This window comes from Aphelocoma coerulescens, chromosome 8 (genome assembly GCF_041296385.1).
Source record: "Aphelocoma coerulescens isolate FSJ_1873_10779 chromosome 8, UR_Acoe_1.0, whole genome shotgun sequence".
NCBI lineage: Eukaryota > Metazoa > Chordata > Aves > Passeriformes > Corvidae > Aphelocoma > Aphelocoma coerulescens.
In genome coordinates this window covers 30884932-30910924 of record NC_091022.1, presented here as the reverse complement: position 1 = coordinate 30910924, position 25993 = coordinate 30884932, and the positions used below count along the sequence as shown (strand labels likewise).

The window sequence follows — 25993 nt, the reverse complement described above, 5'->3', positions numbered from 1 at the left end:
AATACATTTATTCGCCTATTTATGTTCTGTATTTAATATTTAAAGAGTCTCTTAGTTTTCCTTATTCAAGATATTAGCAGTAGTGGAGAGAAAAATGTTAAAAATATGCATTTTGACATTTATCTCTTTAAGGCTTGAATTTAATGCATTGAGATTTAAGTTATGTAGATGAGAGTATGTGGAATATTATGTGAACTTTGTTTAATATTTAAATCACATTTCATAAGCCAATTTTATCATCTCATTACTCCTTTCTTTTTTGGCTCTAACATAGTAAGTTCTTTAGTGACCTCTGGTGTTGGTAACCTGCTCACATCCTTTTTGGCTCTGAAGCTTTGCAGTCAAAGATTTGGTGTTTCAGGGTAGAAAACTCAGTGTCTGTCTTTCAAGAGGTGTTGTGTTTTTCTTTCTCTGTTTCTGTTTTGATATGTTGGTATTTTTAGTTCAGCTAACAATGGTAATTCCTAATCCTGTGATGGAGCTGCACACCTTAGAGGAGCTGAGAAAATTTTATAGGTGGTTTGTGTTGTTTCCTCCATTTTCTCTCTCATTGTCCTGTCTTGATTTCTTAATCAAAAAGGCTTTTTTTTCCTTTTTATACATGATTTGAAATGGGGAGATTTTTACACATCTTTTAAAACTGCATTAATGAAGAAGTCACAAAAAAAGGGATATAACTAATGCTTGAAACTACCCAATTTCTTCCTTAGATTTCAGAGAATTTCTACTTTGATTTAAACTCTGAACAAATGAAGGGAATGCTCCGGCCTCATGTCCCCCCTGCTGCTATTTCCACCCTGGCCAGATCTGCCATCTTTTCTATCACCTACCCTTCTCAAGATGTCTTTCTGGTAATAAAGGTAAGAAATGCCAGGGAAGTGGAAATTATTGTGGTCTCTTGGTTTTTATTTAAAATAAAATAGAAATTCTGTTCTCAAAAGTGTAAACAGTGCTGCTTTATTTCAGATAGTTTCACTTAAGTTCCTTTTTTAACAGAACCAGTTCAATGCATTGGAAGTGGAAAGAGCACAAAGGTTTGCTTGATGATATAAATCAGTTTTCTGGGACTTGACCTTGGTTTTCCTATAAACCAATGTGCTGACTCCTTAAAATGACAAATAAGTCAGTTATTTAAAAATACCTATTGATCTGAATCTCATTTCAAAAAGGATACACCCCTCAGCCAGATTTTCAGATGTATTTAAGGGTTGAAATTGTTAAGAGAGTGAGATCCATAAGTGAAATAAAATGCAACATTGGTCACTCCTGGGATAAAGTACACAAAGATAAAAGTTATTCTCTCTTCTCTCCTTTGATTCAGTGAGTGCACAAATGTTGCTCGTTCAGGTGGGTGTTTCAGCCAGGATTTTAACTCTGGGTAAAAATCATCCTGTGCTCAAAAGGGGAGTTCAAGATGTATTTTCAGTTCACAGGCAGTGTGCAAATTCTGCAGGAAATGCTTCTCACACGAGGACTCACCAGGCTTTTGCTCTTGTGAAAGAATTTTTTCCTTCCTTGTGTTTGTTCAATTTATCAGTCCTTGCTGGATACACGTCCTTATAATGGTTCATTTTCCCTTCTCAGCTGGAAAAAGTATTACAGCAGGGAGATATTGGGGAGTGTGCAGAGCCTTATATGATTTTTAAAGAATCTGATGCAGCAAAGGTAAGAATTTTTTTTGGTGTTTTGTTAAAAAATTAAACGTATTTTCTTCTACCTTGGACTGTTGATACTGTTCCTGTCTTTAAAAGGATCCATTTTTAATTAAGAATCTAATCCCATTCTAAAGGCCAAAAAAGAGCCAAAGACCTTTGAGTCTTGATGCCTTATTGGGGTAGAGTAGTTAAAGGTCACCAGTTTTTGTGGCTGTCAGGGGAGATTTGTGGTTCCCATCAAGCTCAGTCATCTGTGATTCCCTGTCCCAAAGGATCAGCTGGGTCAAGGGAAGGCAGCTTTTGATGGGAATTTGCAGTAAAAATTTTAACTTTTCCACTGCTTCTGCAGCTTAACCCCATCCCTTCTGCCTGATTCTAGAAGAGCCTCAAAAATGGTTCCTAATTTCATGTGCAGTTGGGTTGAGCCAAGTGGAGATCAGAGTAATAATGAGGGCTGGGTGAAGGGCAAAGCAGAGGTTCCAGCCCTTCTTGTGATCCCAGCCTCTCCATTAGGCTTTCTCAAAGGAGCTTGGATGGTTTGTTAGTTTTAATAAACCTCTTAATAAAATATTTCCTCCCCAAAGCTCTAAAAATTGCTCTTTAATATGCAGAGTTATGGAAAAATCCTCTTTTATTCCCTTGTTTTCCTCAACAAAATGAGTATGATACTACTTATTTGAGGAGTGCTTTGAGTTTCCCACACAACTTCAGATGATCTGGGCACCTGCTGCATGAAACCACATTAGGAAAGGCCATTCCAGACTTCACAGGGGAAAATTCAGATTTTCTTGAAGGAGCAGTGGGCAGATGAGCTCACTGAGATTTTTCAGGCTGTTCAGAAGGGTTAAGAACATAAAAGACTGTTCTGACTGTCCTCTGGTGGCCTTTTTTGGGAAGCAGAAGTTGCATTTTCCCAACACTTGGTGATCCTCCTCTGGAAGGTGCTACTGAAACACACAATCATTGGGAGTTAGAAAAGACACCATCATTCCTGACTGGTGCTAAATGAACCTCTGATCTTGTTCCTCTCCTTTTAACCTCTTGGACTGAATATTTTCTTCACAGAATAAGGAAAAGTTGGAAAAACTGAAAGGCCAGGCAGAACAGTTTTGCCAAAGACTCGGGAAGTACCGGATGCCTTTTGCCTGGACAGCCATTCACCTCATGAACATTGTGAGCAGTGCTGGCAGCTTGGAAAGAGATTCCACAGAAGTTGAAGTTGGCACAGGAGGTACAGGACTTGGCATCTGCATGAGGGAATGTGGTTTTGATCCAGAGGTTTTGATTCATATCCTGGAGCTGCTGTTGCTCCTTTTATCACTTCCCTCCCCCTGCCCTGATAGTCTGGGGTCGTGGTTGAACTAAAACAGAGAAGTCCATGATAACAAATAGATTTATCTTTCAAGGATTTTACAAGCAAACCATCTGTTATATTATTTAAAACCAGGCTTGTGAGACTGAGGGAGCGTTACAGGCTGATGAACATTTTCCAAAGGAGTGGATTAATCTTTGCGAGCCACATAGCTCATCCGAAACTGCTCTTCAGCATCCCCAAACCTGCCAACTTCATCATCTTTCAGAGCAAGGGGAATACATAAATCTCAGCATGATAAAGACTTTTATAACAGCAGGAAGGCACTGGGGTGAGGTGGCTGTGAGGGGAGCAGGAGTCAGCTGTGCTCCACAGCCTCCCGATGCCTCTGGAATGGGATTGCCTGAGCATAACCACCTCTTCTGTCACCTCATGGCATCATTCCCTCTCCTCCTGTGTAGAAATCCTGCTTGGAGCAAAAGTAGGCTCTTGGACTGTAGTTTTTCTTCTTTATTTTCTAATTCCTTCCCCTTCTCCCTGATGTATTTTGCAGAACGTAAAGGGTCGTGGTCGGAGAGGCGGAATTCCAGCATCGTGGGGAGGCGTTCCTTGGAGAGAACCACGAGTGGGGATGAGGCCTGCAACCTGACCAGCTTCAGACCAGCCACCCTGACTGTGACAAACTTCTTCAAACAGGTATGGCATGAAAAGGTCTCACTAAGGAGTTGTTCCTTGGACAGAAGGGTTGGATCGTGTGAGATCACTGAGGGATTAGTTTGCATTTAATGTCTGTTCCCCGATCACAGGGAATCTTTGAACAGCATTCAGTGGGTTTATTGTGTTACAGATCAATTATCATGGAATAGCAGAGTGGATTGGGTTGGAAGGGAGCTTAAAGCTCATCCAGTGCCATCCCTGCCACGGGCAGGGACACCTTCCACTATCCCAGAGTGCTCCAGCCTGGCCTTGGGCACTGCCAGGGATCCAGGGGCAGCCACAGCTGCTCTGGGCACCCTGTGCCAGGGCCTGCCCACCCTCCCAGGGAACAATTTCTCCCTAATATCCAATCTAAACCTCTTCTCTTTCAGTGATATGTTACATAATTTTACATCATATATTAATTCTGGCAGTAGTGAATCCAGTTCCTCAGAGTGATTTGAGGTTGGCATCAGTTCCCTGGGTACATCCAGGGATCCCTGGGCACATCCAGGATCCCTGAGCAAAACAAAGCATTCTACTTCTGATGCTGCTTTGCTGAGTGGCAGCTCCTCTTAGCCAGAGCTTGGGATTTTCCTGAGACGTGGAAAACATGATTAAGGGGAACAAAATTTTTAGTTAAGCTTAGCAAAAAGTAATGAGCTGAAACCATTTCCTAATATTTGCTTAATGGCCACATCTAGTTAAGGAAAAACTGGTCACTAAGTTAGTAATGATTCACAAAAGCACGTATTTGCTTACTTTGTTGAGGTTATTTTTACTTGGAAGCAGCTCATTGTATTTAATTTGTCCTTTGAAACGTTAATTTAAGATTTAAAATTTTTGATCCTTTATTTTTTTATCTTCCTTTTCTCCTGTTAAGTTTATCCTGTTAAGTATGATTAGTTGAATACTACCCAGGGCTTTTCTCCTTCCATCTGTTTTTTTTTTTTTTCCAGTGTTGTGATTTCTTACCTTTAAAATCAGATACCTTCTGCTTTTGGGGTGGCAGAGTCACATTTTCTGTAATGTTTCCAAAATTAGCAAAGCTCGGAGCTAATAGAATGTGGCACAAGGAAAACTGACTGCAGACTCCTTGTACTTCCTACTTTTCCTGAAAAATAAAGCTCTTCTGGGCTCATCCCAAAGGAAAGGCAGAGGAGAAGGAATGAGGATCACCTGCTGAATGACAGATACTTTTTCAAACTATTACACTTGCTAAAAAATGGGTATTTTTGGGAAATCTTTTAGCAGCCTTTTCCAGTTTGGAAAAAGATAATATTGATGGGGAGAGAAAAGGCTTTCAATTAAAAGTCCCTGCAGCTGTCAGGATGATTAATGAGGGATGAAGGAAGGGGAAAGGATGGAGAAATGAAGTGTAATTTAACACGATAATGTTAACACCTTGCTCTGGGAAGGGATATTTTGATGTCAGAGGGATGAGAAGGTTTGTTCACTCTCTGGCAGCCCTGGAGGGTGGTTTGGGTAACCAAATTCTTGCACCCTGAGCAGGAGGGGGATCGCCTGAGCGATGAGGACCTGTACAAGTTCCTGGCTGACATGAGACGTCCCTCGTCGGTGCTGCGCAGGCTCAGACCCATCACAGGTATCTAGCCAGCCCCTTTGGGCTCAAAAGTTCAGGTATTTGGGTAGTTCCTCACCCAGGCACCCCAAAGAAGTTCTCCCCAGCAGCAGGAGCTGGGCAGCAGGAGCACTGAAGGTGTTACAGGGCAGGTTTGTTACTGGCACACTGAGGGTGGTGTCTGTGAGGAGAAGATGCAAATCCCAAAGCCCAAAAACCAGGAACCTCTGTTTCCCACTTTCTGTCCCAAAGGAGATCTCTCTGCTGGCTCCCACTCCTGGTTAACAGGAACAGGCTCCACCTCTGTTTGAGAAAGGGGAATAGAAACCCTGGCACACCTCAGTGAAGCTGGTCCCTGACTTGTGCTATTCCTGACAATATTTGCTTAACCTGCTCTTAAAACTTTCCAGGGACAGCAATCCTGCCTCTTTCTTGGATCATCTGCCCAGCACTCAGCTGGCCTTGCAGCCATGTTAGGTGTTAAGGAAACTTTGCAAAATTACCTTCCTTGCAAATTAATCTGAATCTGGTGTGCCACAACCTCAGGCAGCGACCTCAACCTTCCAAGCACTTGAGTATTGTCAGTGGTTCACTCAATTCACCTCTGTTTTGTAGCCTGACCAATCTCGGGGTTTTTCAACCCTTCTTTTGATGGAGTTTTGTTTGTAACTATAATTAGGCCTCAGAGGTGCATTATCTGGACTGTATTTCCCCAGTTTTCCTATGAAAAAAGCATCTGTGACATGCTAAGATGCCTATTTTCTGTTGGTTCTTATTATCTGGTCCCCCAGTTGCCTTAGATACAAGCTTGATCCACTGATACTTGTTAACAAATCCACTTTGGCTGTAATTTATCATTTGTTGATTTATTAAATTCATATATAGGATATTAACCTGAAGAAACAAAGCATGATTATGCTTTAAAAAACTAATTTCTATTTGTTAATAAATTCTATTTATTAATTAGTAAAATCCCTTTCTTCTTGCAGCTCAGTTGAAGATAGACATATCTCCAGCTCCAGAGAACCCCCACTACTGCCTAACCCCAGAGCTGCTGCAAGTCAAGCTTTACCCAGACAGCAGAGTCAGGCCTACAAGAGAAATCCTGGAGTTCCCTGCCAGGGATGTCTACGTCCCAAACACCACATACAGGTCAGAGTTTGGAAATACTTTTCACTTTTCAGGGCCTGAGCCTGGCAAGTGTAGAAATTCCTCCCTTATCAGCAGGGTTGTTGCAAAATTTGGTGCATGGGCAGATGTGCTGTGCCAGAGGCATGGGAAGGGTTCAGGCTGACACAGCAGAAAAGGCTCAGCTGGGGAGGGACAAACAGGTCTGCATCAAACTTGGCTGTGAATAAGAACACAGGAGAGGTTTCTCCCAGAATTCGTGGTGGAGTTTGGTTGAATTATTTTCAGTTTTATGTAGGGTTTTTCACCATTCTCCTACTGGTTTTATTATTTTATATCACTTTCAGTGACACTTTTTTCTTTAAAGTGAGGGATAGAAATAGAGAAAATGCATAATCCCTTCGTTCACATTTCCATTTTGATTTCAAAGCAATTTCTTTGTTTGAAATTCTTGGAAAAAATCTTCTGAAGCCCTGAAAAATAGGAAATTTTTCTAACTATCTTGGGAAACACTAACCTTTCTGTAACAACACTTAGGCTGGGACCAGATTTCTTTTCATTATGTACCGTTATTAATTTAAAGCTTTTTCACAGTATCTTTGAAGACATTACTTGTCTGAGTGGAATTGTCTTCACCAGCTGAGTAATTTCACCAACTTACCAAATCCTTTACTTCTTGTTGGAACTTTAGATACAAACCAGGTTTTTATAAATCAAAGCTTACAAGAAGGGTTTAGTCAAATTTCGTATCCTGTATTTTGGAAAGTTTTAGCCATTTATTTATTTGTCTATTTGTTTATTGGACAGGTAATTTAACATTACAGTAAACCAGTACAAATAAGCAACACTGCATGATCTCATCTCTGCTATAAACCCATGAGAAATAAAAGGATTTTTTTTCAGTGTTTCTGTAGTTAACACATTCTCTTCACTGGGTTTCACTCTGACAAATTACAACCAAAACCATTTCCTGTGCGACTGCAAGTGTTGAGATAAAAAATCCACAGATAAAAAGGGGTTGGGTAAAATAAACAAGTCAATATGACTCAGTGGAACTGCAGGGTTGGGGGCTTTGTCAGTCAGCCCTTCCAGGGCCAGCCCAAGGCTGTCACTCAGTGTTCTGCAGCTGAAGTTCAACACGTGGGTGACCCCAGGAGCTGGACCAGCACTGTCCCATGGGTTGTGCCTACTGGGTTTGTGGGTTGGCACCCTTGACCCCATTGGAGCAGCTGTTCCCTAAGAGGAAGGTGTTCTGTTGTGTGCTCACTTAATTGTTTATTTAATTCCTTAGTTAGTTGGACTGAAAGGTCACAAAGGCTTGGCTCTGATTCATTTCAGGTGAGGAGAGCAGATCTCTTCCTCATTTCAGTGAGTTTGAAGTTTGGCTCTTAACTTTCAGTGAGCAGCCAGAGTTGTGCACTTACTCTGCAGAGTGTGGGATCCAGGGGACCAGGACTGCTCTGACTCCCTGTGTGTGCTCACACCTGCAGCAGTGTGAGGACAGTGCTCCAAAGAGGATGGATTGGCCTCAGCTGCACTCCTGGAAAATTGTCTGGAAATACCCAGAGCCCTAAAACGAAGAATTACCCACCTTTCATTTGCTCCTAGAAGCATTCCACAACAAAAACATGAACCAAACATCCACTTAGTTACTTCAAGAAACAAAATTTTTTTCTTTCCCTAAATGTTTTCTGTAGGGTTTTGCCAGCCCTTTGTTCCCAGAAAACACTTTTTGTTTTCCCTACTACACAACCCAAAGAGGAATGCACAGCCTGAAAACCCATTCCCCCAAACAGTATTACCAATATATGACAGGTTGGCTCCTAGGCATTAGAATTTCATCCTGGGGAGGGAAAAGCTCCATGAAAAGTTGCAGCACGTTGACATTGAGTCTTGAGGGAATGGCAATGCTCACCAAACATTTTGTAAGACCATCTCAGATGCCTCAGGTTTATGTTTTGGAGAAATTCCATGCAGGGCATGGATTGGGACATGCATCTGTTGGCAAACACAGCATCAAGGCCTTTGGTGTGGTAAAGTTCAGTGTTTGTTCTGAGTTAAAATGCAGCACTCAGTCAAAGCTTTTTAGATCTGTTGGCTGGATCATTATTTTGGTGGACTTGAGCAGGTAGTGTCTTCCTTTCTTAGGCTTCCAGTATAAGCCTTTTCCTCTGTCCAGCCTTCCCCTGGACCTTGGCGTGACGTATTTGCCGTTCAGGTTGGTTTCCTCACACTCGCTGTGCCACCAGCCTCCTGAGGAGCAATGTGGGAATGTCAGGCACTCTTGGTTGTGCTCTAACACACTGTGCTCTGTGGCAGAGCAAACAGCTCCTCTTTGCAACAGAAATCTGCTTTAGACCCTAAATTCCAGCTAAATTGGCATTTACCCAGGATTCCCAAATCACTGAATTGTTTGGGTTGGGAAGGTCCTTCAAAGACACTGCCTGCAGCCATTCCCCAGCACTGCCCAGGCCACCACTGCCCCGTGTCCCCAGGTGCCACATGCACACAGCTTTTAAATCCCTCCAGGGATGGGGACTCACCCCTGCCCTGGGCAGCTGTGCCAGGGCTGGACAGGCCTTTCCATGAAGAAATTCTCCCTCATATCAATTTAAGTCTCCTCTGATATGACTTTGGGCTGTTCCCTCTCCTCCTGTCCCTGTTCCTGGGAGCAGAGCCCGACCCCCCCGGCTGCCCCCTCCTGTCAGGGACTTGTGCAGAGCCACAAGGTCCCCCCTGAGCCTCCTTTTCTCCAGGCTGAGCCCCTTCCCAGCTCCCTCAGGAATTCTCCTGGGGCTCCAGCCCCTTCCCAGCTCCCTCAGGAATTGTCCTGGGGCTCCAGCCCCTTCCCAGCTCCCTCAGCCTCTCCTGGGGCTCCAGCCCCTTCCCAGCTCCCTCAGCCTCTCCTGGTGCTCCAGACCCTTCCCCAGCCCCGTTCCCTGCCCTGGACCCACTCCAGCCCCTTAATGTCCTTGTCCTGAGGGGTCCTTCCCTGGACACGAGATGACACTCTTGGCATTGTTTCAGGCATTCACAAATTCAAGCTGAGGATGTTGTACAAAGTGTTTGTTGCATGAAGCAGGTGGCTGGAGGGCAGTTCTGTTATTCTGTGGTTTAGTCATTTAATTGCTTTTTCAATTGTTTGCTTTCTGCTATAAACTGGCAAACATAAAAGCTTTAAAAAAATCAAAGCGTTAAGAACCTTTTAACCCAATTATCTCCAAGGAGAAATGGCCTCAGCCCTACATCTCTTGCTCTTTTGAGAGTGATTCTGTTGGGTGTATTTGACAAACAGCTAAAATCTGCCTTTGAGTGGAAACTCACTGTCATTCTTACCTTTCAGGTTGTAGCCTAAATGGACTTAGGAGTCAGTTTGTCTTTGGGTTTTTTGCAAAAAGGGATCAAACAATCCAACCTGGGGCTGCCACACCAGACCAGGCATCAGAGGAGGGACAGCCCTTTGCTTCAGAGCTCAGAATCTGATCCTGAGGGTTATTTCAACCTGTGCTGCTCATTCTGTTTCTGGTGTTGGTTGTTTGCACAGGAGGGCAGGGTTAGATGGGATATTGGGAAAAAATTCTTCCCTGTGAGGGTGCTGAGGCCCTAACTCAGGTTGTCTGGAGGGACTGTGGATTCCCCATCCCTGGGAGTGTCCAAGGCCAGGCTGGACAGGGCTTGGAACAGCCTGGGATAGTGGAAGGTGTCAGGAGTGGAACAGCATGAGCTTTAATCTCCCTCCCAACCCAAACCATCCCGTGATTCCCTGATGCTGTAATTCGTGGAGCAGAGGAGTGGCCCTGCGCACATTCCCAGCGTACCTAGGTGGTTCTCTGGGCAGTTGAAGTCGCTGGCCGTGTCCTCGGCGCGGTCTGCGGTGGAGAAGCGCAGCTCCGTGTGCTCCGGGAGCGCGTTGGGAATGCTCCCGGACATCCTGGAGAGCTGCAGGCTGTATCTGGTGCTGGGGCCCCCCAGGCTGAAGGTGTACTCGATGTGCCTCCTGTTCCCCCTCCAGTCCTGCAGCTCAATCCGCAGGATGTAATTCCCTTGGTTGGTGATGGAGTAGATCTTCTTCAGGCCCAGCCAGAATTCCTCTGCAAAGTTGAAGGGAAGAGATGCTGAATTTGCTTTTAGGGATAACCTGCAGGTAGTGTGTGTGAAAATACAGTATTTAAAAGGCTTTATTAATTGCTTTAATTAAATCAGTGATTTGAGTCTTGGGGACTGTTGATCTTTGCAGAGGTCTGCTGCTACATTCTTTTTGTTTACCTCTGCTTAATTACACTCTGATGATCAATAAAAGCAAGAGATCTAAATGAACTGGAGCTTCTCCCTTTAAGTTTCCCACCTCGGGTGAAACTCTGAGAGGGAGCTGGAGACATTTAAAAGGTGTGCAATTGGAAGTGTGTGACAAATGAAGCGAGTGACATACATAAAACCTAATGGCAATTGTTGCATTTTGTGGGGGAAGAGCTGCAGAACTGAACTGGGGCTTCTACGCCTTCCTGTACAAAGGGAATTTTTCTTTTGCTGGAATTTCTGATAATTAGTTTAATTGGTTTCATATATTATATTCATTAAGTAGCTTATTATCAGTGCAGGTAATTACCCCATGTAGAAAGCGGGGCTGAATGTGAGTGCCACGCACACAGCTGGCATTTAAAGCCATAGAAGACAAGAAGATTGAGGAAAATACTCCCTGATTTCCAGGTTAGGAGCTGTAACCTGGTTTATTTAATCACCTCAGAAGATGCAGCAGAGCACTGGATAGGACATAGCTGAGAGCAGTGAGATTCTCTGCAAAACCCAGCACTGAAAACATGTGGCTGCACCTTGGTTCAGTATTTGGGAGTTGGAGACTAATCAAGGAGCCAGTAAAGCATCCAGCAGGATCAGACAAACTTTACAGGTGGAAGTCTACTTCAGCTGTGAGCTCCTGTCCCAAAACTGAGGGAAAGGTTGAGACACAGCAGCTCTTCATTGTAAAAGATGTGGGAATAAGTCCATGTTGCTGCCCACCATGGTGAGGTTTAGGTCTGTGCCATGCCTAGAAAGTCAAAATATTTCCTAAACAAGAGGAGACTCATCTCACTGTATGAGAAAAACAAGGAAAATGTTCTGGATGAGAAAGCTGTTGGGCAGCACTTGGTGCTACAAATTCTTTGGAGCTGATGATTAACAGGGGAACGTGGGTGTTTCCTCACCCTATCCAGCCATGGAGGGGATTGGCCACTCTGGGGATGCCTGAGGTGTTTGCTCAGGGGAGCACACGCAGCCTCGGGCTCTCTTGAGGAAAAATTGCTGTGGTGGTTTCAAGGGAAACAGGATTGCAGGAAGGCTGAGAGAAAGTAGTGACAGCAACTTCATGAGGTTTTGCCTTTGTGTATGTCTGAAAGGCTTTGGGAGGTGCTTTTATAAATAGTAAAATCTTGATAAAATAGTGTTTAAAGCATTTTGGTCTTGGTTCAGTTTCTAAATAGACATTTGAAGGCATGTCTTTGAGAATTTTATGAGTTACGTGTTCTAGGAAGCACTTTCTGGTACTCCAATAAATCAGTCAGCTGTTACTTGCAGGTTTAGTCTGCTCTTATGGGAACACCTTTCCATAAGAAGATTCAGCTTCTCAAATCAATTTTTACCAAGAGACACACAAAAAAGGCCTATTTACCATTGAGGTCACCAAAACCATTTGTGTAGGCATCCCAAGTTTGGTTGAAATCCAGCGATCCATCCACTCTCTTCTGGATTACAGTCCAGGATGTGCCTGTGAAAAGGGGAAATAAGTCACAACTTGGCCATGGTCTCATTATCTGTTCCTGAGTGTGCTCTGGGATGCTCCCATTTTGAGGCAGAATGAGTTAATTAAAATCTTTGTGAGGGGAATTGAAATGAGCCCAACTGGAGAGAACCCGGGGCTGTTCGAGTGTCCTTGGCCACACTCGGGGTGACTCCACTCACGGAATTGTTTTGTTAGGCTGCCTTGACTGAGTTTGATTTGTTTATGAGGGCTGAGAGACTGAGAAATTGATAAAGAATAGATATGAAAAGCCCCAGACATTGGATCAGAGGGTCAGACTCTCTGCTGATAGTGCCTGGCTGCTGGCACAGCTCTGGGGCAGGGATGAGGTGCTGGGACCGTGTCCACGCTGGAGCTGCAGGGGGGTCTTTCTGCTGAGCCCAGGTCATGACACCCTCACTTCACCATCTCCACCAAATGTAAGCAGAGGAGCTTTTTGCAGAGGGCAGCCCCGTGAGTTCTGTTAGCACATCCAAACACGTGAGGTGGCCCCGCGTGTTCCCCGGCACTCCGGAGGCAGTGGGAAAGGGGCTGGGCAGGGAAGCCAGGCAGGACAGGCACAGAGCAGCTCTGGGGCATGCAGAGAAGTCAGGGAATGAGGGAACTGGCCAAGCTGTGTGAGGTCTTGGTGGCAAAAGGATCAGACATGGATTCCTTGGGAAGGTGGAGCTCGGGTGGGTGACATGACAGTTGTGTGCCTGGATGATGCCTTGCTGCTGAGCCACCCAAACATGGCACGGGAATCCTGTCCCCAGCACTCACTTCTCTGGGTTAGTTTGGCACAGCTAAGTCTAAAGCAAGCCCTGTTAATAGAACAAAATTTTACTAAGGTATTTACTGTTTGCTTTTCTTTGGGAAATCTGTTCATGGTTGCCCTATAATGGCTTTTATAATGACCATTTTCATTACCCACAGCTAAAGGGGCTTGGGTTTTGGGTATAATTAATGTCACATAATTGAATGTCCTTTCCTCAGTATAAACAAGAGGGGAGTAAAGAATGAGAGCAGTGATAAGAAAATTTCAGGGTATGGGAAATCTGAGTTCAGGGCAGACAGGCCAGTAAGAGAAGTCCAGAAGATGCTACATAAATCATAAGTTTTTGTGTACTTTGGGATGAGACAAAGTTGTTTGGCTTAGAGGAAGATATTTCTGTGAAAATTAGACTATTGTTGGCACAGCTCTTACCAAATTTCATTTCACAGTAGACATTGAAAGCTTCTGAGCCATTGGGCTTAATAGTGTAGACCCCACTGGCCTGCACCCCGGTGTGGTAGAGAGCAGTGCAGTCAGCAGCAGCACCTGGGAAAGCAGACAGCCTGTTAGAAATCCTGCCTGGGGTGTGCTGAGCTGAGAGCCAAAGAAAAAAAAGGAGAATGACCATATTGGTAATTTTATTTTACAATAAATGTCATAGAATGGGCAGACTGCTTTGAGCTTAATAGTACAGCTGCCAAGGTGTACATAGGTTGGACTGCCTTAAAAAAACATAGTTTTTTAAGTTAGGCAAGGTTTCAATTTGGAGGATTTTGGAAAGCTTCCAAGGCCTAAGACTAGACTCTGGCAAATGGGCTTTCCTACCTCTTTAAAGTTCCCAGTAAATACCATTCCCACTGCTGCACTTCACCAATGCCTTTCAACCTCAAAGAAAGGTCTTCTAAATCTTATAATTAGCCAGTGTGAAGTAAATTAGTTCTCTCTTCAGGCTCTACAAGGCAGGCATCAATAAAAGGATGGTCACAGCATATTTACAAGGGAGGAATGGATCCCATTACTGTGTTTTTGGACATTGGTCCTGTGTGTCACCCCAGGGACAAGTACAGCTGGAGTGGGGCTAAATAGATAATGACATTTTGCCAAAGAAGGAAATCTAGCTCCTTCCCACAGCCCAGTGTATAACATAAAAATCTACTTTTAGTCTTTGATGCCTAAAAACCAATCCAAGGCTTTCCCAGAGGGTTCTGGGAACACAGTGTGTGCTGTGGTCACATCTCAGGGATGGGGTCTCACCATCAGCTCTGTCTGTCCCAGCAGTGGGCCTGTGCACAGCAGAGGGGATGGTCTCTGGTTCCTGGTACTCCTCCGTGAAGGAATTCTCCAGGAGTTCCTGGAGCTCTATGTGGTTTAGCTGCAAGAGCCATAATTACACTGTTAATTTCCCAAGGCTCTGGAATGATGAGATTCATGGATCAAGCTGAACCGTGTCATGCAGAGAATAATTTTTCTTATGAGTGTAATCCTGTAGAATACCCAATTTACCACATAAAAATAACTTCAGCTCCACGCTAGTGGATTTTAGGTGTGAGAATGCCAACACTGCCACTGCTCAGACAGGGTAGGATTCATGAGGGGAGGAAATGACCCATTCTTGTGTGGTGCACCTTAATGGACAAACAGATTTAACTTATTTCCTCAGGTGACATCACTTAGACAAATAATGCCAGCAGCTAAGGAGCACAGAACCCACAGTTCCTTAGGCTGAAATGCATTTTCCTCTCAGAATAAATTAAATATGAACATGTTGGTTGTACTGTATTACAGTGACACATGTTGGACTTCCACTCTGGAAGTGGATGTTGGAAATGAAGGAAGAGGTAGAAAACAATGAGACTTCCAGACCAGTGGAAGAACAATAATATGATAGGTAATAAGAGAAAAACCCCAACATTAGCAGTCAGAAAATGCAGCAGCCTGGTGTTGAGGGACAAGATCTCAAAGCTGTTGTTGGATAAAGCTCCTGCCTGGCAGCACAGCGGCCTCTCCCCCAAACAGGTACCTCAAAATGGTCCCCACCCTTCTCACCACCCCAAACTGAGCAAGGGATACCTGACCCCAAGGGATGGCTGGACCCTCGACTCCCTCAGTGTCAGGAGAGATGGAAGGAGAAGCAGAGGTGGTTCCTGTACCTTGTCCTCCAGCTCCATGATCTGGTTGTGCTGCCTGTCCAGCTGCAGGTGCTGGTCCTCCACAATTTTGAGGAGCTGCTTGATGTCGTTGTCCTGCTGCTCCATGAAAGCCTGAGGACAGGGAGGGAAGGGTGGAGGAAGGTCAGGAGCAGCAAAAGACCTTCACAGTGGTGCTGCCTCTGTAACTCTTGTCCTGGGGCTAGTTTTAAGAGGCACGAACCATTGAACATTGCCCTTCCTTTTCCAGAGAATCCTAGAATATCCTTAGCTGGAAGGGACCCACAAGGATCATCAAGGTCTGCTTGCTTTGCCTCTAAATTGAAAAATTTCTTTGCTTCTGGAGTGAACACCCATTTTTTTGAGACAAACTACTGGCAGCTTTGTAGACTTCTTTCTAATTGCTATTTCCCTTCCATTTTCCCATCAAGAACAATTATGTTCTGTGGAATTGGCCCTTGCTTCAAACTGGATATATGGCACTGATCAAAAAAGGGAAAAATTCCCAGCATTTAGGGTATTAGCTTGGGGTTTGAGAGATCAGGATTCATCTTTCTGCTTCGACACAAACATCCAGTATTTTCTCATACAAATTGCTTGGCCTTTCAATGCTTCTGCAAAATACAGTTAATATTTCCTTTTCCATAGAAAACCTTATACCCACCTAACTACTTGCATGATTAACATATTTATTTTGTTAAGACTTGTAAGGTTCTTTGGTTCTGGAGGTCCTACAGGTGCTGCAAATGCCCCTCTCTAAAGGTTTAAGCTCCCTGTTTCTGCACTGAGCAGGCAGTTCCCACTGCATTGATTTGGGATGAGCTGATGACGTACAAACCCATGGGCTTGTGAATCTCATCATTTTCCCGATTGCAAAACTTTCTTATCATTGTGATTACAAAATTTCTTAAAATTGGCTTGCAGAAAATTACTGAAAATGATACAGAGCTTTATAATTTCCCAATTTCTCACTGATTTCACTGGGGAATTTTACTGCAAAATTAGCACCGTGTCAGAGTAAGACAGTGATTTTTTTTTTTAAAGGTTATTACAGTGATTTATTTCCCAAAATGCACACTAGTAGCCCAGTGAGGAGCAAGGGAAAGCATGAGCTTCTATTGCATAATTACTGATAATGGCTTTGCAGTGTGTTTTGGCTCAGTGTGTCAGGGCCTTTCACAAGTCACTTACTTTGAGTGAAGAAATTTCTTTTGTCTCTTGCGTCGTCGAAGGCTGGATAATGGCCAGTTTGGTGACCTTGTCCTCCAGTCCCCACACTTTCTCCTGCAGCTGGATTTTGTTTTGTATGAGGCCTTCAATCTTCAGGTTCATCTCCTGTGAGAGATTCTTTATCTCCTCATTGTTGATTTGCAGCCTGGCCGTGGTTTGCCGGAGCTGTTCTTCTTCCTCCTTGATTTCGGTGGTTTGCAGGGAGAGCTCATAAAAGGACCTGTCAAAAATGTAGAGTTTCTGAAAGATGTCATTCATCTGCCCCTTAGTCTTGTGGACAAAGTCTTTGAGGCCGTGCCCCAGCTGGAGAAGTCCATTGGCCAAAATTCGGACATCATCCAACATTGCAAATCTTGATTTTGTTTCAGGAGATCCGGCAGAACCAACAGAGAAAAAATCCTTGTCAGCTCCAGCTGGGAGAGCCAGGGGGGCCAGGATTAGTAAAACTGGAATGAGCTTCATGTTTCCTGCTCCTGGTTCTCTTTGCTCAGGATGCAGAGACTTTTCCCAGTGATAGTTTTTGCTGCGTGGCTTTTGTGGGTTGCAGAACTTGGTCTATTTATACCCCTCTTCATTTTAGGAGAGGCAGAGCAGTGGGTTGATCATTAAACTGTGTGTGTTTGAACGAGTGTAACCCCTCCTGAATGTAGGTTGATACCTGGGAAGATAAAATTGAGAGATGGCCATGTTGCTGATTAAACGGGTTCTGAACTTTTCCATCTGCCAGACCTTCTGGTGTAAAATGTTATTGATGACACAGTGTTTTTCACACCACTCTTTTTAATAGATTAATTTGGGGTCATAATCTTGGTAAGGGCTTAAACTGCTCCTTGTTTGTGTTGTTTGGTTCCCTTTATTGCCTCAGGAGTGGGAAAGGATTTCACACTGGACGTTCAGGTTGTGAAGCTCCTTGATAAGCTGTGGAAGGGCAGAATATTCCCAGATGATTCACACAACTTGATTTTCATCTTGGGCTGTTTCCTGATGTAACTCATTGTGCTGCAGTGGATTTACTTGTCATGTAGCCCAGATTAAGTGAGAAAGAGGGAATTAGGTCCAGAGATTGCCTGGATGTGATTCTACTGTGTTAAGGTTTGTGCAGTAATTTACACCATATAAAACTTATATTTTAAGAGCTGCTTTCCAGAGGGGGGGTGAGATAAATAATACCTCGCTTGCATTTCTCACCTTACCATTCTTTTTGCTGTTTGAGATTCACACTACATAAAGAAAGGCTGCAAGTGCTCTGAAATAAATGCCCAGTTCTGCAGTGGGCCCCTGCATAGAAACATGGATTTTTTTGGGTAGTATTGCAGTGTGAGTGAAAGGTATTTCTTTTTCTGGATTCATTCATAGCAATCCAAGAAATCAAAATCAAGCATTGCATAATGTACTTTGGAGAGTGTTCAGGTTTTTGCTAAATTCCTGTCTGCTTAGGAATTTTTCCCCTGGACTTTTTGTTGTGTTGTTCAGGTGCACATGCACCTATGAAATTAAGCATCCATAGGAAAAAAACATTTAAAAAATGAAGTTGTTACCTCTTATGTTGAACTTTTTGTGTCTTCAAGGCTTGGTAATATGCAAGTAACCTCCCCACTCGCAATTAAATACTGTGAAAGTATTTTAGATCTCAAATTAATTGCTGGGGGATATTTTGTGCCAGTATGATTGGGATGAGACTTACTGGAGTATCCAAAGTATGGAAAAACAGCAGGAGCAGGGAGATGATCAAGCCCAGCTCTGGGCAAAATGGGGATTCCTTCAAAGAAACAATTCTAAATTGTTTCTCTGGCATCTGACAGGGATTTTGGGCTGCAAAACTTTGAAGAACTGGTTGTAAAATTAAAAAAAAAAACCAACCAAACCAAGTGTATAGACTTTCTTCAGTCCACTTCACAGTACTTAAGTGGCTTTGGTTTTATGAATAATTTTCTGTTTTAACTGTTTCATGCAAGAAATCTTTCTGGTTTGTTTTGAATTCTTCCTAACCCCATCACTCCCCAAAATCTTCATTCTTGGCTTCTTAGTCTTTAGAAAATTATAGGAAGTTACTCAAGAAGTAGCAATGACCAAGCAACTGGGCATCAGGCACTTTACCAGGTTTCTGCAGCTTATGTCCCATGTGCTGCTGGTGCTGCTCAGACATGACACCACCTATGGAAAAGATTTGTTTTCCAAGGGGAAACAGCAGTCAAAAGGCCCTGCTGGCAAATCCCAATAAAGCACAAATAACTGCCAAGCACGCTTCCATATTAATGCCAAGGCCAGTGAAGTCAGGCAGTGCTAAACTCATTACAAAACACCCCTAGATGTCACAACAGCCCCAGAGTCCAGAAGAAAAGTGAGACACGGGAAAGCAGAGAGGAGAAAAGCTTCTGGCATGATTAAATCATAAAATTCAGGAGCTGTGGAAACCCTAAAAGGGAATCCTGCCTCTGAGAGTTGTCAGCCCAGTCAGGAAAAGATGTATATAGGAAACATGATCCTGAAGATCTTTTGTGCACCTGGGTGACCCTGATTATATGGGCTTTAAATGATTTTTATAGTAGGAATAAAGCAAAGAAAAAGGTCTCTGGGTTTTACTGAAAAGGGAAATTTTCATAAGAGTTAGAAATTCCCTCTAAGAGTTAGGAGCAGCTCTTAATGTTTTAATACCTTGGTGAAGGATTTTGCAAAATGGCTACAATCATATTACATAAATATTTAGGGGAGTGCCTGGTGCCATTATTTCCATGGCTTGGGAAGCCTTTGCACTTTAGCAATTTATTTTATGGAAGTAAAAGTACTTTTGAGATGTGTTTGAGATAATAGGATAAGCTTTGCATATACTTGGCGTAGCATTTTAATAAAAGCTCCAAACACAAGCCCTTGGGTTTAAAGCTCCTGCCTGAAACTTTTATTGATAGAAATCAAGACATTTATAATGTTCCTGTCAGTTTTTCAGCCATCAGACCCTTTCCATGGCTCCTGTAACTGTGTTTAGACAGGAAGAGCTGAGGTTTTTAGTTATGTAGGGTAGAAGGGAGGCTGGGAGAGCTGGGGATGGAGAAGAGAAAGCTCTGGGGAGAGCTCAGAGCCCCTTCCAGTGCCTAAAGGGGCTCCAAGAGAGATGGAGAGGGACTGGTGACAATGGCCTGGAGTGACAGGACAAGAGGTGATGGTTTTAACCTGAAGGACAGTAGGTTTAGATTAGGTTAGATACTGGGAATAAATTCTGTGTGGGTGGGGAGGCCCAGGCACAGCTTGTCCAGAGCAGCTGTGGCTGACCCTGGATCCCTGGCAGTGTCCAAGGCCAGGTTGGACGGGGCTTGGAGCAACCTGGGATAGTGGAAGGTGTCCCTGCCCATGGCAGGGGTGGAATGAGGTGATCTTTAACATCCCTTCCGACCCAAACCAGTCTGGGATTCTGCAGTAAGGTAAAGCAGGGTCACATTCTGATTTGGGGTCACATTCTGATTTGCAAGCTGGGCGTTTTTCCCCCTCTTTCCATGTAAGTTTTCCACAAAGAGAAGATGCCTGTAATAGGAAACCCTCTGGAGAGAGGCTTCCTGAACAAGGGGGAGCAGCCCCCTGTCCCCTATTACAGTGGGAGCTGTGCATCTGAAATCCCATAAGCAACCAGAGCTGCTTCCCAGTGAAATGTACTTAATGAGGGCTTGAAAAGCAGTGGAGAGGGAAACAACCTGTCCCTTTCCTCAGCATAAATCAGTCCTATGCATAAGACTGCCTTTAATATAGGGTTCCTGTAGCCTGGCTTCACAAATACCTTAAATCCTTCTCTTAAGTGCTAATAATACTTAATAAAAGTTTTATGAGCAAGGTACATTTTAGAGTAAATTTTCATATCCATTTTCATTTTAAAAAGAACATCAAGCAGCAAATGTATTCATGGCAGAACAAAGTAATTTAGGAGAGTCACAAAAATGGCCCAGGCCCCCTCTGAAATAGTAGGAGAGCGTTGATTTGGCAAAGTGACCAGTGGGGATGGGATTCAAAAACTTAATTCACCATGAAGGACTTGAGAGGGAAGAAATTCCCACTTGCCAGCTAAGCTTATTTCTCTGCCTGCAGGGGTGAAGCAGAGCCTGATTCACAAGGCTGCCTCAAATATCCCTGGAGCTGGGCTGCTCATAGGGAATTCCTTAGGAACAGTGTTAGCTGTGTCTAGAAATGGGACTATTTGGGGGAGCAAATGGAATTGCCTTCAGAACCAAGTCCTTGGGTGGGATTCATTGGCCAAAATATTGACATCAGTGCCATTTCAGGCAGCCAAGGGTAGCCCCCCCCTTTGCAGCTGCTGCTCCAGGAGTGTGTCCCACCAGTGCAGGTGTTTTGGAAGCTCCTGGCAGCTAAAAGGCACCAGGTACCTTCCCTGAGTTACTGCCCTCCTGAGGATCCAAAAAAGAGTCTTTTTGTTATCAGCCTCCTGCTGCCAGCACTCGACAGCAGCTGCTTTATTATGCCTTAAATGTTGTCCTGCTGTGCTCCTCACTTCACTTTTCTGAGCCCATCTGGTGTCTGTTGTCTCTCTGGGACAAGGAACAGTTGGAAACTACTTACAAATTGTGTTCAGACCCACTGAATAGTTCCCAGAGGGAAGAGAACCTCTTTTTCCTCTTGCCTCACAAGCCAGGGGTGTTACAGGGCTGGTTCTGCAGTGTTTGGGCAGAATGCAGTGTGCCAGTCCTTTATCCCTGGGAGCTGGAGGCAGCACTTGAAGCTCTCACTGAGCTTCCATGTGAGCATCCCTCCTGGATCCTCTGGTCAGAGCTGCAGGAACCAGGCTGTCCAAGGAGGAATGATGCTGGTGTGGTGGGCAGGGCTGTGTGGGAGATGGACTGGGGATTTCCAGGCTGGGTTTTTAAAGATGGATAACAATTCGTACATTTTCACTTGTTTGGCAGCAAAACAATGTTCATTTCCTTGGAGTAACTGAGTGTTGAGGGGAAAAGTCTGGGGGGGATGTTGCTATTTTTTTGTCTCTAAAAGAATATCAAGGGACTTTGTGTAGGTCTAAATTACTTGCACAAAGGACAGATAGGGGTTTGTAGTGGACAGTTCTGCTGATGAAGTGGGAATCCAACTTTCACCTTGTTGGCAAAGGGCCCAGCAGGGCTCAGAGGACAGAAAATACTGCAGAATTTTGCATCTCATGGCTGTTAAAGTAATCACAGACGTGGAGAAACGGGGCCGGAAGGGGTTTCCAGAATGTGTCCCCTGCCCAGCAAAGGTTGAGGTTGTCTTTAAACCCATCTGGAGGGTGTCTGCCTCACCTGTCCTCAGAAACCACCAGAAAATGGAGATTTCACACCATCCAAGACAATTTGTTTTACTGCTTTAACTCTCCTTACAGCCAGAACATTTTCTCTTGTGCCTAACCTAAATCTCCTGTGCCTATTTTCCTCCCATTACGTCCTGCCACCTTCCCTGTGGATGTGATGAGCACTTTATTACATCAGTCTTTGAAGAGTTATTTAGATACCTGGGAGTATTGTCATTACCTGAAGCTACACATATCCATTTTGTTTAATCCATTCTCAGAGGAGAAATGTAACTTGAAGTCATCCTGATGTCAGAAGATTTAAAAAAGAAAGGAAATAAAAAAATAAAGGACAGGCCACAAGAAGGAAGGTATTTAACAGAAACCAGCTGCTCTGTGTTGAGGAAATAAAGTATGTAAAGTAGGAGTAAATAAAGCTGCTGGATTCACATGTTTTCTTTCCACCTGAACTTCTCAGTTTGTAGAATCGCTGGGAAAGTTTTAGAAGGATTTTTCAAGTACCCTTCTAAACAGGAGCTGTTTCTAAATATGATGAGGGTTTAAGAATGATGTCTTTTGATGTCTGCAAGAAGGGGTCATTATCAAATTGTTTGTCTGGGTGTGCACTGCATTGGAGAGAATGGAAAATGCCAAACCCTTCACTTTGAATGTTTCCACAGAGGTTTAAATAACAGCATTAATGGAGGTGTGACCCCTCTCATCACCTGATGCCTTTGTCTCTTGCAGGAATCTCCTTTATGTGTATCCACAGAGCCTTAACTTTGCCAACCGCCAGGGATCTGCCAGGAATATCACAGTGAAAGTGCAGTTCATGTATGGAGAGGATCCCAGCAATGCCATGCCGGTGAGGGAAGTGCTTTGTGCTCCATGGGAAGGGCAGAGCACTCCTTGCAGTCAGGAAACCCCTGTGTTAAAACCTCGGTGAAATGCATTTCAAAATAACAAGTTCAGAGGAATATAAAATTATACTTCAGAGCAAAGGGTGCATTTGGGTAGAGTTTGCAAGGTAGCAGTGGAGCAGCTGGAATTTTGAACATGAGATTATTTAATATAAAGGTGGTGAGGCCCTGGCAGAGGTTGCCCAGAAAGGTGGATTCTCCATCCCTGGAAGTGTCCAAGGCCAGGCTGGATGGGTCTTGGAGCAACCTGGGATAGTGGAAGGTGTCCCTGCTCTTGCAGGGGGTGGAATGGGATGGGATTTAAGGTCCCTTTCAACCCAACCCGTTCTGGGATTCTTTGTTTGCAGTGGACACTGCTTGTGGTGGGAACAGAAGCTTTGCTTCCATGCCAGAAGAATTAAAGGTGACAGCCTTGTGTTCAGGGCCAGCAGTGACCTCACTCAGAGAGGATTTGTGTAGGAGTGGTTACATCCATCAGTTCTTCTGCCATGTCTGTGTCCATGTGTCACTGGGGTTGTTAAAACTGTGCCTTCTCAGTGACTGAGTAAAGTGCAGGGAACAAGCAGGTGTAACTACAGGTGCACAGTAAATGGAGCTCTAAATGCCTCTGCAGGGTTAGGGAACAAATTCTTGGCACAGTTTTATAGAGGGTGTCTGTGTTTTTTTCTCTTTTTGCAGGTCATCTTTGGCAAATCCAGCTGTCCTGAGTTTTCCAAAGAAGCCTACACAGCTGTGGTGTATCACAACAGGTAAAACACAGTGTGGAAGTGGAGTTACTCGCCAGTGACTGCTGTTAATCATTTAACAATCAGCGTCTGGACAGCACTCACAGTGACTGCAGTGCCAGTTGATGTTGTCCTTAGAGTTTTGTGACAACTGGGAGACAGAGTCTTTGTTTGCTGTGGTACAAATCAGCTTTGTGTGATCCTGAGCACGTAGCCCAGCTCAGCAGATGCTCCAAGTACAACTTCCAGTCAGCAGTCATGAGGGTTTATGTTCCAAACTCACCGTAGCAGGTGCCCCATTGTTTTGTTGGAGTATTTTAGACTTTAGTTACAAATTGGAACTACTTGGTCTTGAAAATAATTCCATTGCAGCTGGGGTGAGGAGTGCTGAATTCAGCAGGAACATTTTCATGGCTTTGCAGCTGTGCCAAGGAGAGATGTTCCAGGGGAGATTCCTGTCCTGCAGGTCGGGGTTGTGGCAGTGTCCACATTGAGAGCAGAGTTTATTGCTCATGTGGTCCAGAGTACCTTGTGAAGAGGGGGCTGCTGCCCATTTTTTGTGGATTAGAAAAGTTTTTCCAGTCCTTGGTGATGAGAAAGTGAACTTTAATCCCTTGGGATCATCCATATACTCCCTTCCCTGCAGATCCTTTAACTCACAGGGTTCAGTCTCAAGCACAAAGTAGCAAACTACTGTGGGTGAGTCAGCTGAGGCTCTGCTCTCTGCACAGGTCACCTGATTTCCACGAGGAAATCAAGATTAAGCTTCCAGCCACTTTGACAGACCACCACCACCTGCTTTTTACTTTCTACCACGTCAGTTGCCAACAGAAACAAAACACACCCCTGGAGACTCCAGTCGGCTACACCGTGAGTGCCTTTCCATCTTTACATTTTTCAGCACAGGATGCATTCAAATGCATTTGCTGGCACTTCGTTTAGCATCCCTGTCAGCTCATATCCCATTGGAGAGCTTGAGAAACTGGCAAATGCTCAAAGAAAGCCTTAAGTAATGTGTGTTTTTGTTGTTTCCCTCTCATTCCAGTGGATCCCGATGCTTCAGAATGGCCGGCTAAAGACGGGTCAGTTCTGTCTTCCTGTTTCATTGGAAAAGCCACCACAGGCTTATTCAGTGCTTTCTCCAGAGGTGAGCTGAGTTCTGCATGCTGAAAACCAGAATATATGTGAGAAAAAGTGAGAGGATGGATGTGTACATATCTCTGTGTGTGCATTTATTTATTTCTTAAATACCGTTAAATTTAGACAGAATTTTAGTGTTTGTGTGTGGGTATGTGTGTGTGATCTGACCAAAATAACTGAAAATAAATGGTAAATGTAATTAGCAGAACTAGCTCTGCTCTCTGCCACGTCCTCTCATTCTTCTCTCAACCTGCAGGTTCCTCTTCCCGGGATGAAGTGGGTGGATAACCACAAAGGGGTTTTCAACGTGGAAGTTGTTGCTGTGTCATCCCTCCACACTCAGGTAGATGTCAAGAGCAGTCACTGTAATAAAATAATTTTCTGACAGTTGAAACACTGTCAGAGTTGATGTTGTGAGGGGTGTAACAATCCCCTGTAGTGAAATTACAATCTCATTTTCAGTTCTGAGCCAGCACACCTGTTTTTCCACATTGTGCCGTGAGTATATTTGAGAAATTCTGCTTAAAAATATGAGTGGCTTGGCCTTTATTCACAGGAAGGTGAATGGCCACCAGTGTTTTCAGACCTCAGACTGTTGTGTTTGATACAACAGCTCTAACACAGCCCAGCAAATGATGTTTTCTTGTTCTTGTTTTCTTGTTTTTCCCTTTCCCCTCCTCCTCTTTTGTTTCTCCCTGTATTTTCCCTCTTTCTTTGATCTGAAAAGAAAGATGACAGTCACTTTGTTTAATCGTTTCAGCTTTTGTTTTATTAATTCCCACTGTGTCGTGCTGATGGGGTTTGTGTATTTTTATTTGTGCTGTAAATAGTAATGTGATTTTAGTGCATTTTTGTCTGGTTTTCTAAGAATACACAGTCTCAAGTTTTGCCCTGATAACTTCTAAACTAGAATTAGTATGAAATTGAATCAGATATATGGGCACATCTCTCAAAGATGTTGAATTTCTGCTAATTTTGTGAGATTAAGTGGCCAGATAGAAAAATGAGGGCAAGAACCCATCCATGAGGCACAAATCCACAGAAAATGGAGATATTTTGGAGATTCTTTGCTGATGATTGGCTTTTTGCTTGTTGTAGGACCCTTACCTTGACAAGTTCTTTGCACTTGTCCATGCTCTGGATGAGCACATGTTCCCTGTGCGAATAGGAGACATGAGAATCATGGAAAACAACTTGGAAAATGAACTGAAGAGCAGCATTTCAGCTTTAAATTCCTCTCAACTGGAGCCGGTAGTGCGATTTCTTCATCTCCTGCTTGACAAACTGATCCTTCTGGTAGTAAGACCTCCTGTCATTGCAGGCCAAATAGGTATTTTATTTAAGTTTTATAGAGAATTACATAGCTGAAAGTTTGACACTTCCAATTTTGTCATATTTATGTAGAAATAGAGAAGTCCATTTTTATGCTTTATTTTAGTGCCACTAATATACCATGTGTCTCCCAAATAAAACATGCTGGCATCCAGATCTGGGGTGATATACACAGGAGCAATATTTAATATTTAATATGAAGCTTCCAAGAAGGACTGGTAATTTGGTGTCCAAGTTGAGGGACCAGAAGGGAGCCTGATTTTCCTGGATGCTCAGCATGTTTTTAGCACTGGAGCTTTTTAAGGTGTCTCCATCCTG

General features: G+C 43.9%; 2 protein-coding genes across 7 annotated transcripts in view; one reads left to right on the top strand and one right to left on the bottom strand.

Moving 5' to 3' along the window:
• DOCK7 (dedicator of cytokinesis 7) overlaps positions 1 to 25993 on the top strand; it is a 93462-nt gene that overhangs the window by 28450 nt on the left and 39019 nt on the right. For 5 of the 6 annotated variants that reach the window (XM_069023572.1, XM_069023570.1, XM_069023576.1 and 2 more), the window contains exons 9-20: positions 711 to 860; positions 1585 to 1665; positions 2721 to 2886; positions 3521 to 3663; positions 5176 to 5269; positions 6235 to 6397; positions 22306 to 22423; positions 23157 to 23227; positions 23935 to 24073; positions 24249 to 24350; positions 24600 to 24686; positions 25442 to 25673. In XM_069023572.1, the coding sequence (XP_068879673.1) occupies positions 711 to 860; positions 1585 to 1665; positions 2721 to 2886; positions 3521 to 3663; positions 5176 to 5269; positions 6235 to 6397; positions 22306 to 22423; positions 23157 to 23227; positions 23935 to 24073; positions 24249 to 24350; positions 24600 to 24686; positions 25442 to 25673 (1546 nt within the window). The remainder of the gene's footprint in view (positions 1 to 710; positions 861 to 1584; positions 1666 to 2720; positions 2887 to 3520; positions 3664 to 5175; positions 5270 to 6234; positions 6398 to 22305; positions 22424 to 23156; positions 23228 to 23934; positions 24074 to 24248; positions 24351 to 24599; positions 24687 to 25441; positions 25674 to 25993) is intronic. The other variant, XM_069023573.1, reaches the window with a different exon arrangement.
• ANGPTL3 (angiopoietin like 3) lies at positions 7128 to 16852 on the bottom strand. The gene is made up of 7 exons (XM_069023577.1): positions 16260 to 16852; positions 15072 to 15182; positions 14176 to 14293; positions 13354 to 13467; positions 12039 to 12134; positions 10192 to 10464; positions 7128 to 8626 (listed from the first exon to the last, which is right to left on the bottom strand). The coding sequence occupies exons 1-7, from the start codon at positions 16758 to 16760 to the stop codon at positions 8445 to 8447; spliced, it is 1395 nt and encodes a 464-aa protein (XP_068879678.1). The 5' UTR covers positions 16761 to 16852; the 3' UTR covers positions 7128 to 8444.